At 33.7% G+C, this 14,610-nt stretch overlaps 2 protein-coding genes across 2 annotated transcripts; both read left to right on the forward strand.

The window, feature by feature from the left end:
* Positions 1-3,437: 3,437 nt before the first annotated feature.
* On the forward strand, positions 3,438-5,326 carry LOC146735863 (C-type lection lectoxin-Enh3-like). The gene is made up of 4 exons (XM_085505376.1): positions 3,438-3,513; positions 3,811-4,195; positions 4,762-4,841; positions 4,994-5,326. The coding sequence occupies exons 1-4, from the start codon at positions 3,459-3,461 to the stop codon at positions 5,011-5,013; spliced, it is 540 nt and encodes a 179-aa protein (XP_085361502.1). The 5' UTR covers positions 3,438-3,458; the 3' UTR covers positions 5,014-5,326.
* Positions 5,327-10,481: 5,155 nt separating this feature from the next.
* Positions 10,482-12,225, forward strand: LOC146735864 (C-type lectin Cal-like). Its single transcript, XM_085505568.1, has 4 exons — positions 10,482-10,536; positions 10,698-11,082; positions 11,947-12,026; positions 12,206-12,225. Exons 1-4 carry the CDS (start codon positions 10,482-10,484, stop codon positions 12,223-12,225), a joined length of 540 nt encoding a protein of 179 aa, XP_085361694.1.
* Positions 12,226-14,610: the final 2,385 nt, after the last annotated feature.

Genomic DNA, 14,610 nt, shown 5'->3' on the forward strand with positions numbered 1-14,610 from the left:
CTAAACAAACTAGAATTGTATTGTGAGCGCTGGAGTATGTCTGTAAACTTGGACAAGACCAAAATTATTGTTTTCAAGGGCGGGGACAGTTATCAAGGAACACAAAGTAGGTTTATGGAGGGATGGCGGTCCACACCGTTTCATACTACAAATATCTTGGAATTATGTTCTCCTGTAGACTCCATTGGCCAATGGCAACAAAAATTTTGGCGCAGCAAGCGAAAAAAGCCTTCTTTTGTTCATTTAAAGCTCTGAATTGTTTACGCCCTCTATCATACAGATCCTACTTTAAGGTCTTTGATACAATGATACTACCAATACTATAGTATGTGACGGAAAATTTGGGTTTTATAGAGTGTAAACATCTGGAATGAGTCCAATATCTTGCCTGTAGAATGTTTCTTGGCGTTTCTAATAGATCACTAAATAGTATTCTAGAAGAATGTGGGAAATATCCTATTTATATGTACTCAGCGAAACGCAGCATTAAATATTGGGCAAAATTAATTCAATGTACCCCAAGAAATGTTACAATATGCTATACAATATCAAAAATTCGGCACCCAGAACAAAATACACTGGATCAGTGACATCGAAAATTTAATTTTCATTTGTAATATGAATGGTGCTTGGCATGTACAAGAAGTTGGAAATCTTAATGTGTTTATCAATATATTTGTGGAACGATTCAAACAGTATCTTTCCTTGGTATGGCGGGCTGACTTGTGTACTTTAGACAAGTTAGATACTTACTGTCAATTTAAAACTACAATAGAACCAGAAAGATATTTGATCTCTATCATATTCGAATCCATAAGCAATCACTAGCTCGGCTACGATGTTCATCACATTATTTACGAATTGAAAAAAAACAGGTCATCTAGAATAAGATCAACGTCGTGCGAGCTTTGCAATATGAATTCTATTGTTGAATTATGCAAATAAGATACTTTAATTATCAACTTATAACTAAAACATTATCAACGTATGGTGGTGAACACTGACAAATCTGAAGCTGAACAAATCATGTCGTCATATTGAAGTTACCACTAAGTATAGATTTAACAAATATGTGTACACATGTACAACAATATCGTGTTCTGTGTGTTCTTATATTTAAAATACGTTATTATCTTGCGAAAATTTGGTTAAATGTTTCTTCTTAGAAAGAGAGCCTGGTGAAGATCTTAGAGAAAGTTATGGACTGGCATGCAATCAATAAAAATGTTACACCGACACCGACACACAGACGGAACTGTGTGATCACTAAACATGGAAGTGTACTTATCCATGCACACCAGTGGTATTAACCCACAAAACGCAGATGGTCAATGTGTCGGAATATTTGACGAGAATATAAAAATCTGTAAAGTATTTTTAGTTTTCGTACCGTATAGAAAATCGCCTTGCTGCAAATGTGTAGTGCTGTATATTATACAGCTTCAATTGAAAACATCAAACATGAAAACAATATGAAAAAAACATTCCCCGTACAAAAATATATCATATTGGAGGTCGTTCCATACACGTGTCATTGTATGAACAATTCTTAACTCCGAGTAAATTATTTTAACAGCAAACCAATTTTACCTATTCACTTAATGTGATCTAATAAATCCATACTCAACGTCACCGCAGTGGAAATAAAACATATCCACATGATGTCCAATTACAAGTGCAAGAACACAGAACAAATGACTGACAAGAATACTATATAATCCTTCTGGCTAGCAATCGGTAAGAAAAAAACTTAGTATGCTAACCAGTAACTATGCTACGATGAATTTTGAAAATACTAAATTATGTTTAAAAATGCACCCTAATACATCGACTTCTCAAGCTGAGTAAACTCTTTGTATCGAATCGTCTCTGACAAACATATCGTTTTGAGGTTATATGGGTTTTGTGTCGTTTCATTGACTTATACACTATATACCATATCAAATTCCGTATTGAATGTTCCATGTGAACTTATGCTTAAAACAAGTTAATACTTATTCATTAATGTATAAAAATCGGTTAAATGTAGTTACTCGAGTTCTGTCTGTGAGAATCTACTGGAGATCTTGCTGAGCGTCACAAGCCAACATTCAATTAGTCGAAATGGTACGCTGACATTGACACGCAGACGGAATTTTGTGATCGCTAAACATGATAGTGTATTTATCGGTCTACACCAGTGGTATTAACCCATGAAACGCAGGCATTAACGGATGGTCAATGTGCCGGAATATTAGATGAGAATGTACTAATCTGTAAAGGATTCGTAAAACTGATGAAATCACCTTGGTGAAAATCTCTAGCGTTGTATATGATATTCCATTGGGAAAGGCAATTAACTTCAAGATGTACGATCTGCAATTTAGGGTTGGTAAAATATTATATAACATGTGTACATGTTATTAAAATAAATGACTAATAATGGGTGAGGGTATACGTTTAGAGAAAAAGAGCAGTCACAATTTTGATAATGACGTCACAGATGAGATCTCTCACTGAGTAGAGTTTATTATATATATTATTTACTCAGTAACAAGACGTACATTGATCTGTTAGTAATTCAAACCATCACATACAGCATCATATCTTTTCTTATGCTATCACATATGTTAATAATATATTTAATTAATATTAGTATATAAATACTATTCAGAGATGAATGTGGTCTTAATCTCGAGAATGGAAACCAAATTTTCACCAGATTCCATAATATTGTTATGAATAATATTGTTTGAAAACAACCCTACTACATAAGTGCTGATAAGTATATTTCCAGCTCGCGTCAATTGGTTATAATTTCTAAAAAAGAACTGAGAATAAAACAACATTTAGGCAAATTGTCTTGATGAAATATGTGGTCCAAAAAGGGAGATGACAACGAAGTTTATTCGGTACTGTACACAGTAATCTAACCTTGTATTCTGATAGAACGTTCATACGGTTGGACCGCATTTTAGACTTTAATACTAGCTCGGGATATCAAAGAAATGCGGGGTGGATGAAACGACACGTGATTAGTGACGTTATTTCCGGGGTGCTTGTTACTTGTGTATATGATATATATGCATTTTTGTGAGGAGTGACACCCCTTTGTTCTATAACTATAAAATACTATCGAAACCCATCATATTTATTCTGCTATTCTGGCTGAGCCGTAGAGAATCAGAAGTGTGAAGTAAGTAATGTTTTATTGTCGTAATTCTTTAATTACCTGTGCATGTACTGGGCATACCGGATGTTGTTACTCTTCTATGTTAGGTCGTGTACAAATGATCACGTTTCTATTTCTTTAACAACATAGTTGATATAATACGGTAAATGAACACGGAGCACTGTTTAGTTAGCAATGGATAGTTTCGGGATACATATAGTTACCACAACAACTGACATCAATACTATTAATTCTTGTCAAACGTGTGTTCAATCACCAGGTATTTGGAAAACATATTGACCTCGAAATGTTGTTTGTACTGACTCTTCTTGTATTGGTTGGCATGTCATATGCTGAATATTGTAAGTTCAATATTTTATATTGAGGTCCATTTCATTTCATGTTTGAATAAGTGTGGACATATGTTTAAGACACGTGTTTTGTGAAGTGTGTCAGTTATTTTGGTGTGTTTGTAATTACGTGTAGAAGATTAGAAACTTTGATAATTATTCGGTGTACTGTTATTGTTGATTTTTGTATAAATACATAATATAAAAAAAGCTATCTGAAGCAGTTTTAAAGAAGAATCTCTGAAATTTGTTAATATTTATAAATACGCAATAACATTGTCAATATATATTTTATTTACATTCCTTTAGACACGTCTCACCAATGCACGTGTTATGAATACCAAGCCTACTGTAAAAATCCAGACACCGACACAGGTATGAATTGGAATGATGCAAATGAATATTGTTTGGGACTCCCCGGTGGTGTAGGACTCGCAACCATGGACACAGAGACAACCTATACAGACGTCAAGAAATCTATCCCTACTGAGTGGAAAGGCAAATCGTGTAACTGGGGATTCTGGATTGGATTCAAAGACATGAGAGATCCACCTCGACTACCGAGACATAAAACACATCCCGAGTACTTTTCATGGTTCTTTGAAATGTGTTCTTCTTTCGAGGATTGGGCGCCAGCTCAGCCTAATGACAACCACACTCACAGTGTGGACGGACAGAACTGCGTTCAATTGTGGTAAGATAATTGTTACTATAATTTATAATAACCACAGAAACAGTTGATTCACCCTGCTGTATAGTGTAATAATATGTCGACGTTGGTTGCCAGTCATATGTTTTCGTTTTCTTATGATTTCCCTCTCCCTTTATTTACTATTTAGTAGATATATGAGCAACTCATTAGTTTACTCTGTAATACAGATACTCTGTAATACAGATTTAGAGAACAACACATTTATTTTCAATGTTGTAAGCATTTTAACATTCATAAACAAGTTGCTACATTCGAAAAATAAACTGCGAATATCCAGTTTACATCGTATATGAATATTTTACACACTTTTTGAATATAGGAAACACAATTCGCGTGTATTCTAGACGCTTATTTGCATTAACGATCGCCATCCAAGAACTTTATCTATTACCGCAAATTTTGCTGACGTAATCAAGCAATGTGTTCCTGGTAGATATGTTAATATGTTAATTAGTAGTTTGTTTTATCTGGTGATTTGGAGTTATTATGTATTCATTTGTAATATACATAATTAATATTCATCTTTTTACTATAAACCCTGAAAACAGGTACAGGCCAGGGATGAAGGGTAGATATGACGATGAGTACTGTTTTGAAAAGAAGGGATTCATATGCCAAATAGCTATAGGTAACTATACAATTTTATAACATAGTTTAAAAAGTTTTTCAAGAAGATTCGAGAAATATTCTTTACAAATACGGATTCTGAAGTTATTATAGTCATTAATTAGGTATGCATATGCTGTTTTATCTGATTATGTTCTATTCTTGTTTCTGTAGATTGTGACTGTGATTGTTAAACTTTTCCATCTGATGTAGCTATCATGGTTTACCTGGTAACTTCATTATCAACGTAGACAAAACTCAAGTATTCAATTTATCTGCTATTGTTTCGCTTATAACTAAACATCGTTTACGTCATTTCTACACCTCGACTTCTATAACAACGGTTTTAGTATAACTGATTGATACTATGAGAACTACTATATATAATACAATATATAATTAATTGATTGATATCAATTAATCTTATATACCATGTATTCATCTTGTACAACTCAGAAAGGTGGTGGTATGGTTGTAGCATCAATAAAATGTGCAGTAATGCTTAAATACTTGTGTTCTTTATTGTATAGACAACCATTTATTTTTTGGGAAAAAAATAATGTGTATATATATTTTAATTCAGCATTCCATGCCCTATAAGTTACACATAAAAAGCCCAGTATTCATTATGAACTACTCAGTTTATTAATATCCACGTGTACAAATACTGTCCACCACCAGAGATATTCAGCTGTGGAAATAGGCAAACGAACATGCACATAACAATATATGTCTTCTATGGAAATCAATTCACATATTGAACAAAAACAACTCTCTCGCTTCCCTCGGTAGCTGTTGCTTTACTTAATCCCACCCTCCAACATATAGATATATATTTAAACATAGATTTCTTAGTGAATGAACCAGTTGTTAATTGACCACCGCAGTGAAAACATCGTTTTGTACATACCGGAATTCTCGCCCGCAGCATTACGTTAGACAAACTTTAATATAACATTACCAGAGTATATTCGGGCAGACAGAGTTGTACACATTCGACGGTTACCTGTGATAAGGCAATGAAATAGTGTTTGATTTCTCCATGATTTAGCATGTACTACTAAAGGTTGATAATCTTTAAATACGTCAACATCTCAGTTTTTCATGATATTTTCTGGTGAATTATATTATAGTAGGTATAGTCATTCTAACATTGAATTATTCCAGTCACAGTACCATCGCAATCCCGTAACTATAAACATATTGATAGTTATAAAACTAAACATTTCCATTAATGTCATAAAATATGTATGCAAATTGCAAAGCACACGTGAAATGTAACAGTATATATTATTCGTCATATTAATTAAATAAGACTAAATAATTCAATTTGTTTGAGTCATATATTCATATACACATAACGGTTATTATCAGTGCCGGAATCGATGACATGACATGATAATACGATGTATATGCCATTCTTATATAAAGTAAGTTAGTATTCGTGTCAGCTGTAATGTAATGAATGCAGGAACTACTGACGAACACTAGAAAAAAGACAAAGGTAGAGATGGTAGCAACAGGGGAAACCTGGTCAAATTTTCATGTTATTTTAATAATCGGTATATCACTTCCTTTTAGTGTATTCTTTCAGTACAACTAAAAAATAGTACATACTAATGTTATTTTAGACGTAAATTGGAGAGAAAACTGAGCACAGCAAGCTGACTTCCATTTGTCATTTAACATGCAAACAACCACTTATCTATATACACAATCTAAATGATTGACAAATTGTTAACAACGACATTACGTTGCTTTAAGTAATCTGTTGTCGTTACAGCTTGGGTGTTTACTATTGTAGATGAAAACTCAGATAATTGTAGATAAATTGTCAGTGTCAACAGTTTACGTATTCACAGATTCATTATTGGAAGAGCGTACGCATAACCAACATCTATTTTTTCGTCATGGCAAAGCAACATTATTTTATCACGAGAAAGAAAAGAGGTAGTTCAAAAAAAGTATTTTGAACCCATGAGTGAAAAACGGGTTCGACTGAGTGGGCACAGCCGAAAATTAAATCCTGTGTCAGATGATTTAGAAGACGCCAATTTTGTACGCAGTTGTTCGGCACAGAAGATTGATTTGTATAGTGACAGCGACCTTGAAATTTCTGGTAGCAAAAAAGTAAGCGCGAGTGACGAAAATTTGTTAATTTTAGTGAATCTGAAGTCCCTAAACAAGCACAGTAAAGATATGCTGCTTTGTCGTTTAAGTAAGAAAGGTGGAGTTCGGTTGGTGGAAGACATGGACAGACGCCATGGATGGGGCAGCTATGAGAATTTACACTACCGTAAAAACTACATTTATTCGCGGTCTCTATCAATTTGCCCAACTAATTATAACTTGTGTCCTATTAATTCGCCACGTTGAAAAAAAAATATATGCTATTAATTCGGTATCAATATCGCCATATAACTTGTTGTTTTCAGTATGCGTGTTCACTTTACCGATTCCCTCGAGTAGCTGTGATTACTAGCGATCGTCGCAGCTAGCAGAGCTTTGACCGGAAAAAAATGTTTCATTCACTCACAACACTAAAGTTGTGTTGTTGGATTATTATATGGTCAATTAATATGCATCGAGCAGTAAATATATATCGTGAATATCTATGATAAGCAATTAATATCGAAAGAGTACGACAGCCACAAAGTTGAATCGGCATGCGTCCGCCATGTTGGAAAGTAAATTCATTCCGTACAAGCGTCTACTTTGTGGACCTAACTAATCAATTAAAAAGATTGACGGCAAGTTGCTTGATGCATAACAAAAACTAACCAATGACAGCCATAGACTGACAGCAAGAAGTTGTCGTTCAGATCGTCGTTAATGAAAGTTCGTAATGAGTTAAACATCATTCATGCAGACGATTTATTACAGTAACCATAGAAACAAGTACAAGACACAATACTGAAGAAAACTTCATTTGAAATTATGTGCTCATCAAAGATATCCAACCACCAGTTATCAGGAATTCAAACGAGCCGTTCACCAGAAATTCATTTTGTTTAATTAACATAATAATATACACAAAACAAGTACACTCGAAATATAGCTATATAAGTACGTATTATTAACAGAATAGGCTTATTAAGGTATGTCATGTTATTTTTTAAAATGGAATGTTTGCTAGCTCTATATATGTCTTCATGTCTGTTCAAACACGGCCACGGTGTTTTACACAACTTAAATTTTCATGATATAGTGTAATATGCTTCATTTCACGCGTAATGTGAATATGGCATGGCCTGTAGTCAAATGACAGCTATTACGTGAAGAGATTCAGAAAGGGTATATCCGTCTCATATATAAAGTACAACCCCCCCATTCTGCTTATTAATTTTATTTCATGTGCGAAATTGGCTTTATCTGCAGTTTGTATATATATTCAAAGCAGTAAAATAATTATATTTAAATGGAATCTGTTATGCAAAATATTTTAAGAATTTTGTGACACATAATAAAAATAATTGTGATTATTTTGTATATTAAGCAATTTTAATTAGCGAAACAAATTGAATAAGATTAATCGGTATTAGGTGTTAATTTTGTAAACATTTGTATGATTATTTTGACGGCTCATGGATAGATGCAATTATTTCAACTAAAAACAGGATAACGTTTTTAAAATGCTTGGTTACATCGACGTTTATAATGCTAAGTTTACTCCATGGCATCATTTTATGAATTATATTCAATATCAGTAATACATTCATTTATAACGAGAGATAACGATATTAAATGATTGCCTTAACCCCGATTTCTGGTTCTCTGGTCCACAAGAGAAGAAATTGCTATTTTGAAAAAAAACAGGGTGTGTAAACTGACAAGCCATTAATTGACAATACAATAACGATGAACTTTATTGGCTTAAAAGCTTCGACTATTTTTTGTCTCACGTTCGTTGGTGGCGTTGTTGACGTTTTTCACAATAACGATGAATGAGTAAAAATAACGCATTACGTGTATTTTAACTGCCTAAAAAACATCGTGAGAAGTTGAAATGTGAGAAAGGGTATAAATCCTGGTATTAATAATTCAGCACCGGCAATTTAAACACGAATAGCGTACCAGCAGGCATAAAATTAGACAACCCCAATAACGTGTAACATAAAAAAGTATAAACTACCCCGCGTATATGCATCCATTCCTTCACGGATTGCTTATTGTTAAAATGTTTAATAGTGTCGGCCAAAAACCCAAAAGCGCGATGATTTTTTTTTCGGGGTTACCGAGAAATTGGGAAAAAACATTAGTTTTCGGGGGGGTTCTAATAAAAATGACATATTTGTCAATCCCGCGATATATAGCCTGCTGTGGGTCTTTGTTATTGTAATAATTACATTTATTGACTCAAAACAACCGTAAATGTAAGAATATTGTAGGCGTCAGTGCTATTTGTAATTACATGGGTAATTATTTAGCTTTAATGAATTGGCATTTCCACATAAATTCAGCAAAATATGTTAATAAAAAAATTAGATATAAAGCGAGAGATCGAATATTGTACTTCATTCATCTATAGATTAAAAACTGTATGCTATTATGTTTACCATACTGTTTGACGTCAATTTAGAACCTCGGAATAAACCTAATTAAACCACGTGACATTTTCACTAATGATGTCATTCCGGGGGTGATTATTACATGTATATTGTAACCACGCATATATGATGATATAAAACAATTTTGTTTATCTTAGTTTTTTGTAGAGTGACACCCCTTTATTGTTTTACCTATAATATACCAGCTATATCCACTACATCTTTTCATTGACAGAACTCTTAGAAAACTGTCGAGTGTGGTGTAGTGTTGAACCAAACGAAGTAAGTAATAATCTATTGTCGCATTTATTTCCGTGATTATACGTTTTTTAACTGAAATATGCTCCTAAATATTTTGGATGTTATTTGCTTTTGTTATAAGCAGGCAACAACAAGAAATCGTATCATAGTATGGTAGTTTTACTCGTGGAGTTCATTTGACCGACTGGATTTTGTATTTTAGGATTTTAGGTCGAACATTGGACAGCAATATTCATATATTAGTAAAAATTTCGATTCAATATCCGTTCAATATTTGCGGGGTCTGAATAAATGACAGATAGTGGAAAATAACTATAATTATAAATACGGCATTGGAATAAAATAAATTCACTATTTTTGGTGTTCACAATAAGTATTGCGACAGAGGTAGTATGTAATTCACATTCCATTTCCTCGAGTTACAACGTATACCACCATGAAACGTACCTGCTATTCACACGATTGAATTTCAACAAAAACATTTTGGCAACATTTGTGAGCATCTAATGTAGTGTTGCAGTACCGTAAATGCAGTTTATTGTTTACACATTTCCTGAGGTATATTACCTAATGCAATAACTAGTTTGTACAGTGGAATAATACTTTCCAGTTACATTTCACATCAACAAATATTTATGCAAAACATCATTTATAAAAACTGATAATTCGATTTTTTTAAAGATTTGACCAGTTTGTTTATTTTGAATTCAAATTCCGAACATAAATGCAAAAACATCAACTCTTCACTAAAAAGAAATTAATCTTGATACGAATTTGTATAGTCACTTCTAACACAAACGTCGTCTCAATGTGAAAATGTTTTTTTTTTCAATCACCAGGACTTTCCGTCTAAAATGGTGTTTGCAGTGACTCTCCTTGTATTGGTCGGCATGTCATATGCTGAATATTGTAAGTTTAATAATTTCTTAACTTAATTTAATTCTTGTGAATACGAAATTAGACGGTACAAATTCATGCCGCGGGGTAGAAAGGGTTTAACAGGAAAGGGGGCATATCTAAATCATACAGATAATAAAATAGTGACCTGTTTTTCTATAAATTCTCTTCAGACACGTCCCACCAATGTACTTGTTACGAGTACCAAGCCTACTGTACAAATCCTGACACCAACCAAGGCATGAATTGGATTGACGCAAACAAGTATTGTTTGTCACTTCCTGGCGGTGTTGGACTCGCTACCATAGACAAGAAAGGTACTCATAAAGGCATCAAGAAATCTATTCCTCTTGAGTGGAAAGGCGATTTGTGTAACTGGGGATTCTGGATTGGATTCAGAGATATGAGGAATCCACCTCGACTACCAAGGCACAAAAGACATCCCGAGTACTTTTCATGGTTCTTTCAAATGTGTTCTTATTATGAGGATTGGGCAGTAGATCAGCCTAATGACAACCACAGTAATGACGAAGATGGACAAAACTGTGTTCAATTGTGGTAAGCTATTAATGTATTTGTTAATGACCACATAATAAATATTGGTCCTTAGATTTATCCTGTTATAACACAGTAAAATATGTAAAATGACAAGGCTATCATTGCCACCAACGTTGCCTTGTGTATACTTTCTCGTAACCCAGGCCCGTTATAACCTGTGGTGTGACCCTTTTTATCCTGCAGTAAAATCTGATCCTCTATTTGATGACTTTTCAACAAAAATTATTTTTTCATCACATTTGGAATATATAATGTTATAACTTTTACTATAATGTTATAACTTTCAACCGACATTCCATTAATCGCGCAGGTAAATCCAAGCTGCATTTTGTCGAGCCGTTATTTCGTTTCAGACTCTCCAAAATGGTTAAGAAAATAATTTAGTAAACTTCATAAGCAATCATGGCAAACATAATAGTTAGTTTTAAATTAATATCACGTTTAACCAAACAACAATTAAGTGTTCCGTTTCGACCGAAAGCCAGTCTTTGTGTCGTTCAGTGCACATATCTCGCGAGACAACTAGTTCCAAATGAAATCTACTGCGAAATCACATGTATTTGTCCCAAAGCATATTTAGATAGTGAAACAATGACTGATAAAGAGGTTATTATACAACGACCCTATGACATCGATCACGCCCATTCACTCATAATCTTGGTAATACGACGCGATATTCTAACTTAATATGTTAGGGATTTAACATTATATTACTTGCATTGTACTGCATAGTGGGGGATATCAACTTTATGACACCACTTCATTTCACGGAAATATATAGGATAAATGATATTAATTGATTTTGTACTATAACATCGTTAACTATGTACCAGTGTATAACTTTATATCTACCATTGTAAATAGGTACAAACCAGGGAGAAAGGGTGCATATGACGACGAGTACTGCTCTGAAAAGAAGGGATTTGTTTGCCAGATAGCAAAGGGTATGTATAGCTATTCATTTTTTATAAACCGTGTCTAGTACAATTATTTGGTGAAGAATTTGACAGAATTGTGCCAAGTTTTATTAGTGAATTACTGTTAGTTTAACTATGCAATGTTTACTTTACACGTTCAAGTACGTGTCACGTTCTCTTATATTGTTCTGTGTTTTTACTTGCAGACTGTGAATGTGACTGTTAAATTGTCGTAATAGACAAGCTGGCCACGATTGTATTGATATAGACGTAATGGTGGTAATAATAAATATACAAGAACGACATTAATATTTGTGTTCTACTATATCGATTGCCGTCATTTTTCATTTGCTATCATCGAATTATGAAACATGATTTTCATGAGTAAAAGAAATCAATGACATTGTCCTAGCCATATTACACTGAATCGAGTCAGTTTATACAGAGTAAACTTAACACAGAGTAATATAGGCGGTCGTGCATACATTATACCCCAACTACAATGAGAGTTTTGATTTTCAATGTATTATACGACATTGTGTTCTATATTGATGTTTGACAAGTTACTACAAAAAGGGATCAACATATCATAACACCTAGACTGGCAAAGTCGGGACTTCTTTTTTGTTTTAAAAAACGTAATAACTAATTGTTCTTTTAGTCTTTTTAGCGTGATCGCGAAAACTAACCCGACCGCTAAAGAAATCCCGACTGGACGCATCTGCAGGCATTTGACTGCTATTAATTATTAATAATGTCATTGATTATTCATGAGTGGCTGTATGAAAGTAAACATTACCTTTTTAAATGTTGATTCGATTCGATCGCAGAGATGGATACTTTAACTTTCTAAATGCAATGACGATACCATGTTTACTGAAAACAAGTCGATTTAAATGTCCAATGTATATAAGCAGTCTTTCAAAATCGCCGGGACTTCGGAAGTGAAAGGTCACGTACATTAACATAGATAAGATATAATAATTTTATCATTTTTATTCAACACGAAAACCATACTACAGAAGTTGTTTTTATAGTTGTATAAACAGAGAAAAAAACAAAAAAATAACGAACAAATAAGATTAAACTATAAACTACGTATAAACAAAAATGTATTACTTAAAAGACGAATAAAAGCTACTATAAAGCACTAATACTGCTTAGTTTGGTGAAGCTGTTACATGTATACAGCTGCACTCTGATTCGTTGTCAATGCTAGTCAACAACTTTTAATAGGCATAATCTCCAGAGAGATTCCGCTCCGGTTTTCACTCCAACGCAGGGGGTCGCCTGCAGATGCGTCCAGTCGGGATTTCTCTCGCAGTCACGCTAAATAATCAATTATATTTTTTTGAAAAACAATGAAGAATTCCCCATTTTGCCAGCCTACATAACACGAGAAGGCAGTGAATAATTGATTTGTCACTCATAAACAGCGCCACCACATGACAGACACAGTAAGATAAACAATTCCAGTCCCGTGCATATATATTTGCCGTTCCTGTTTTTTTTATAATGTCATCGACAGTATATGTTATTGTACGATGGAACACATGGATGAATGGATACTTGAGTCGTCGGAGTCAAGCCTGACAGATCCGATAACACAAAGCGTTCTATTTGTAAAATAAAATATCATATACAATCTCTGGGACATTTTGTTCCTAGCTATATAACTTCTAAATAAGAATGGTTTGCGACCACAGGCTGCATTGAATATCTTTACAGACTTGCCACTAATAATTCGCTATAACCTAAAAATATTAAGAAGAAGAAAAAACAATGAGTGTTTAATGCAACGTTTTGCTTAGTGTAGTTGATCGCAATTGTCTTCATAATAATGTACAGTTAAACAATATTATATCAGCTTAAATAAAAATTTCGATCTAGAAAACGCAACTATGTTTACGTGTTATATATGTTGTATTTGTTAATTAATTAATTTTAGCAAATCTTGTCAGATTGCAACAATGTATAGATCCGATAATGGCATGTAATTATAGACATTAATTATCACAACTGATTCGATATCAATCTTTCCATTCCAAAAACTCGTCTTTATCGGATAAAAAGTGACAACATATTGAAGCAAACATGTAACTCAATTTGCGTCGTACACACTCATGGTTACTAGAGGGCGCCACTCATCACAAAGATGTTTTCCTAAAAGTATATATCTGTGAGATTACACCTGTATCACACACAATGGGACAAGTACTTGTTTCATCGTCATTGATTTATGAAGTATTAGGTTTTTCTATTGATACTGAGTTGTGTCTGACCATTTGCCTTTGACCTTCACACATTCACAATAAAAAAGTTCAAATTCCTGATAAAGTCGTTACTCTGAAAAAATGCGTCTGGGCGGAATACCGCGCAATTTCTTGCACGCAAATTAACTGTTCAGATGCTATTCTAGAAACTCCAGATATTGAAAACACAGTCTGTGCTGTGATAATCCGTAGTGTGTTAAAGGACGCAGCTGGGAAATGTCACATGATTAGATCGAATAAAAGTACTATGCATGATCAGCCAATATGGTTTGATACAGAATGCACTTCATATAAAAGGAAACAATATAAGCTATTGCTTCCGCCAAACAAATAATGTA

Source organism: Saccoglossus kowalevskii, chromosome 11, assembly GCF_978046115.1.
Source record: "Saccoglossus kowalevskii chromosome 11, keSacKowa6.1, whole genome shotgun sequence".
NCBI lineage: Eukaryota > Metazoa > Hemichordata > Enteropneusta > Harrimaniidae > Saccoglossus > Saccoglossus kowalevskii.

Excerpts from the sequence above, each read along its gene's own strand:
- LOC146735863 (XM_085505376.1), top strand. The coding sequence starts at position 3,459 with ATGTTGTTTGTACTGACTCTTCTTGTATTGGTTGGCATGTCATATGCT. Across the intron at positions 3,514-3,810 it reads CATGTCATATGCTGAATATT|ACACGTCTCACCAATGCACG; the intron begins GTAAGTTCAATA and ends ACATTCCTTTAG. Across the intron at positions 4,842-4,993 it reads CATATGCCAAATAGCTATAG|ATTGTGACTGTGATTGTTAA; the intron begins GTAACTATACAA and ends TTGTTTCTGTAG.
- LOC146735864 (XM_085505568.1), top strand. The coding sequence starts at position 10,482 with ATGGTGTTTGCAGTGACTCTCCTTGTATTGGTCGGCATGTCATATGCT. Across the intron at positions 10,537-10,697 it reads CATGTCATATGCTGAATATT|ACACGTCCCACCAATGTACT; the intron begins GTAAGTTTAATA and ends AATTCTCTTCAG. Across the intron at positions 12,027-12,205 it reads TGTTTGCCAGATAGCAAAGG|ACTGTGAATGTGACTGTTAA; the intron begins GTATGTATAGCT and ends TTTTACTTGCAG.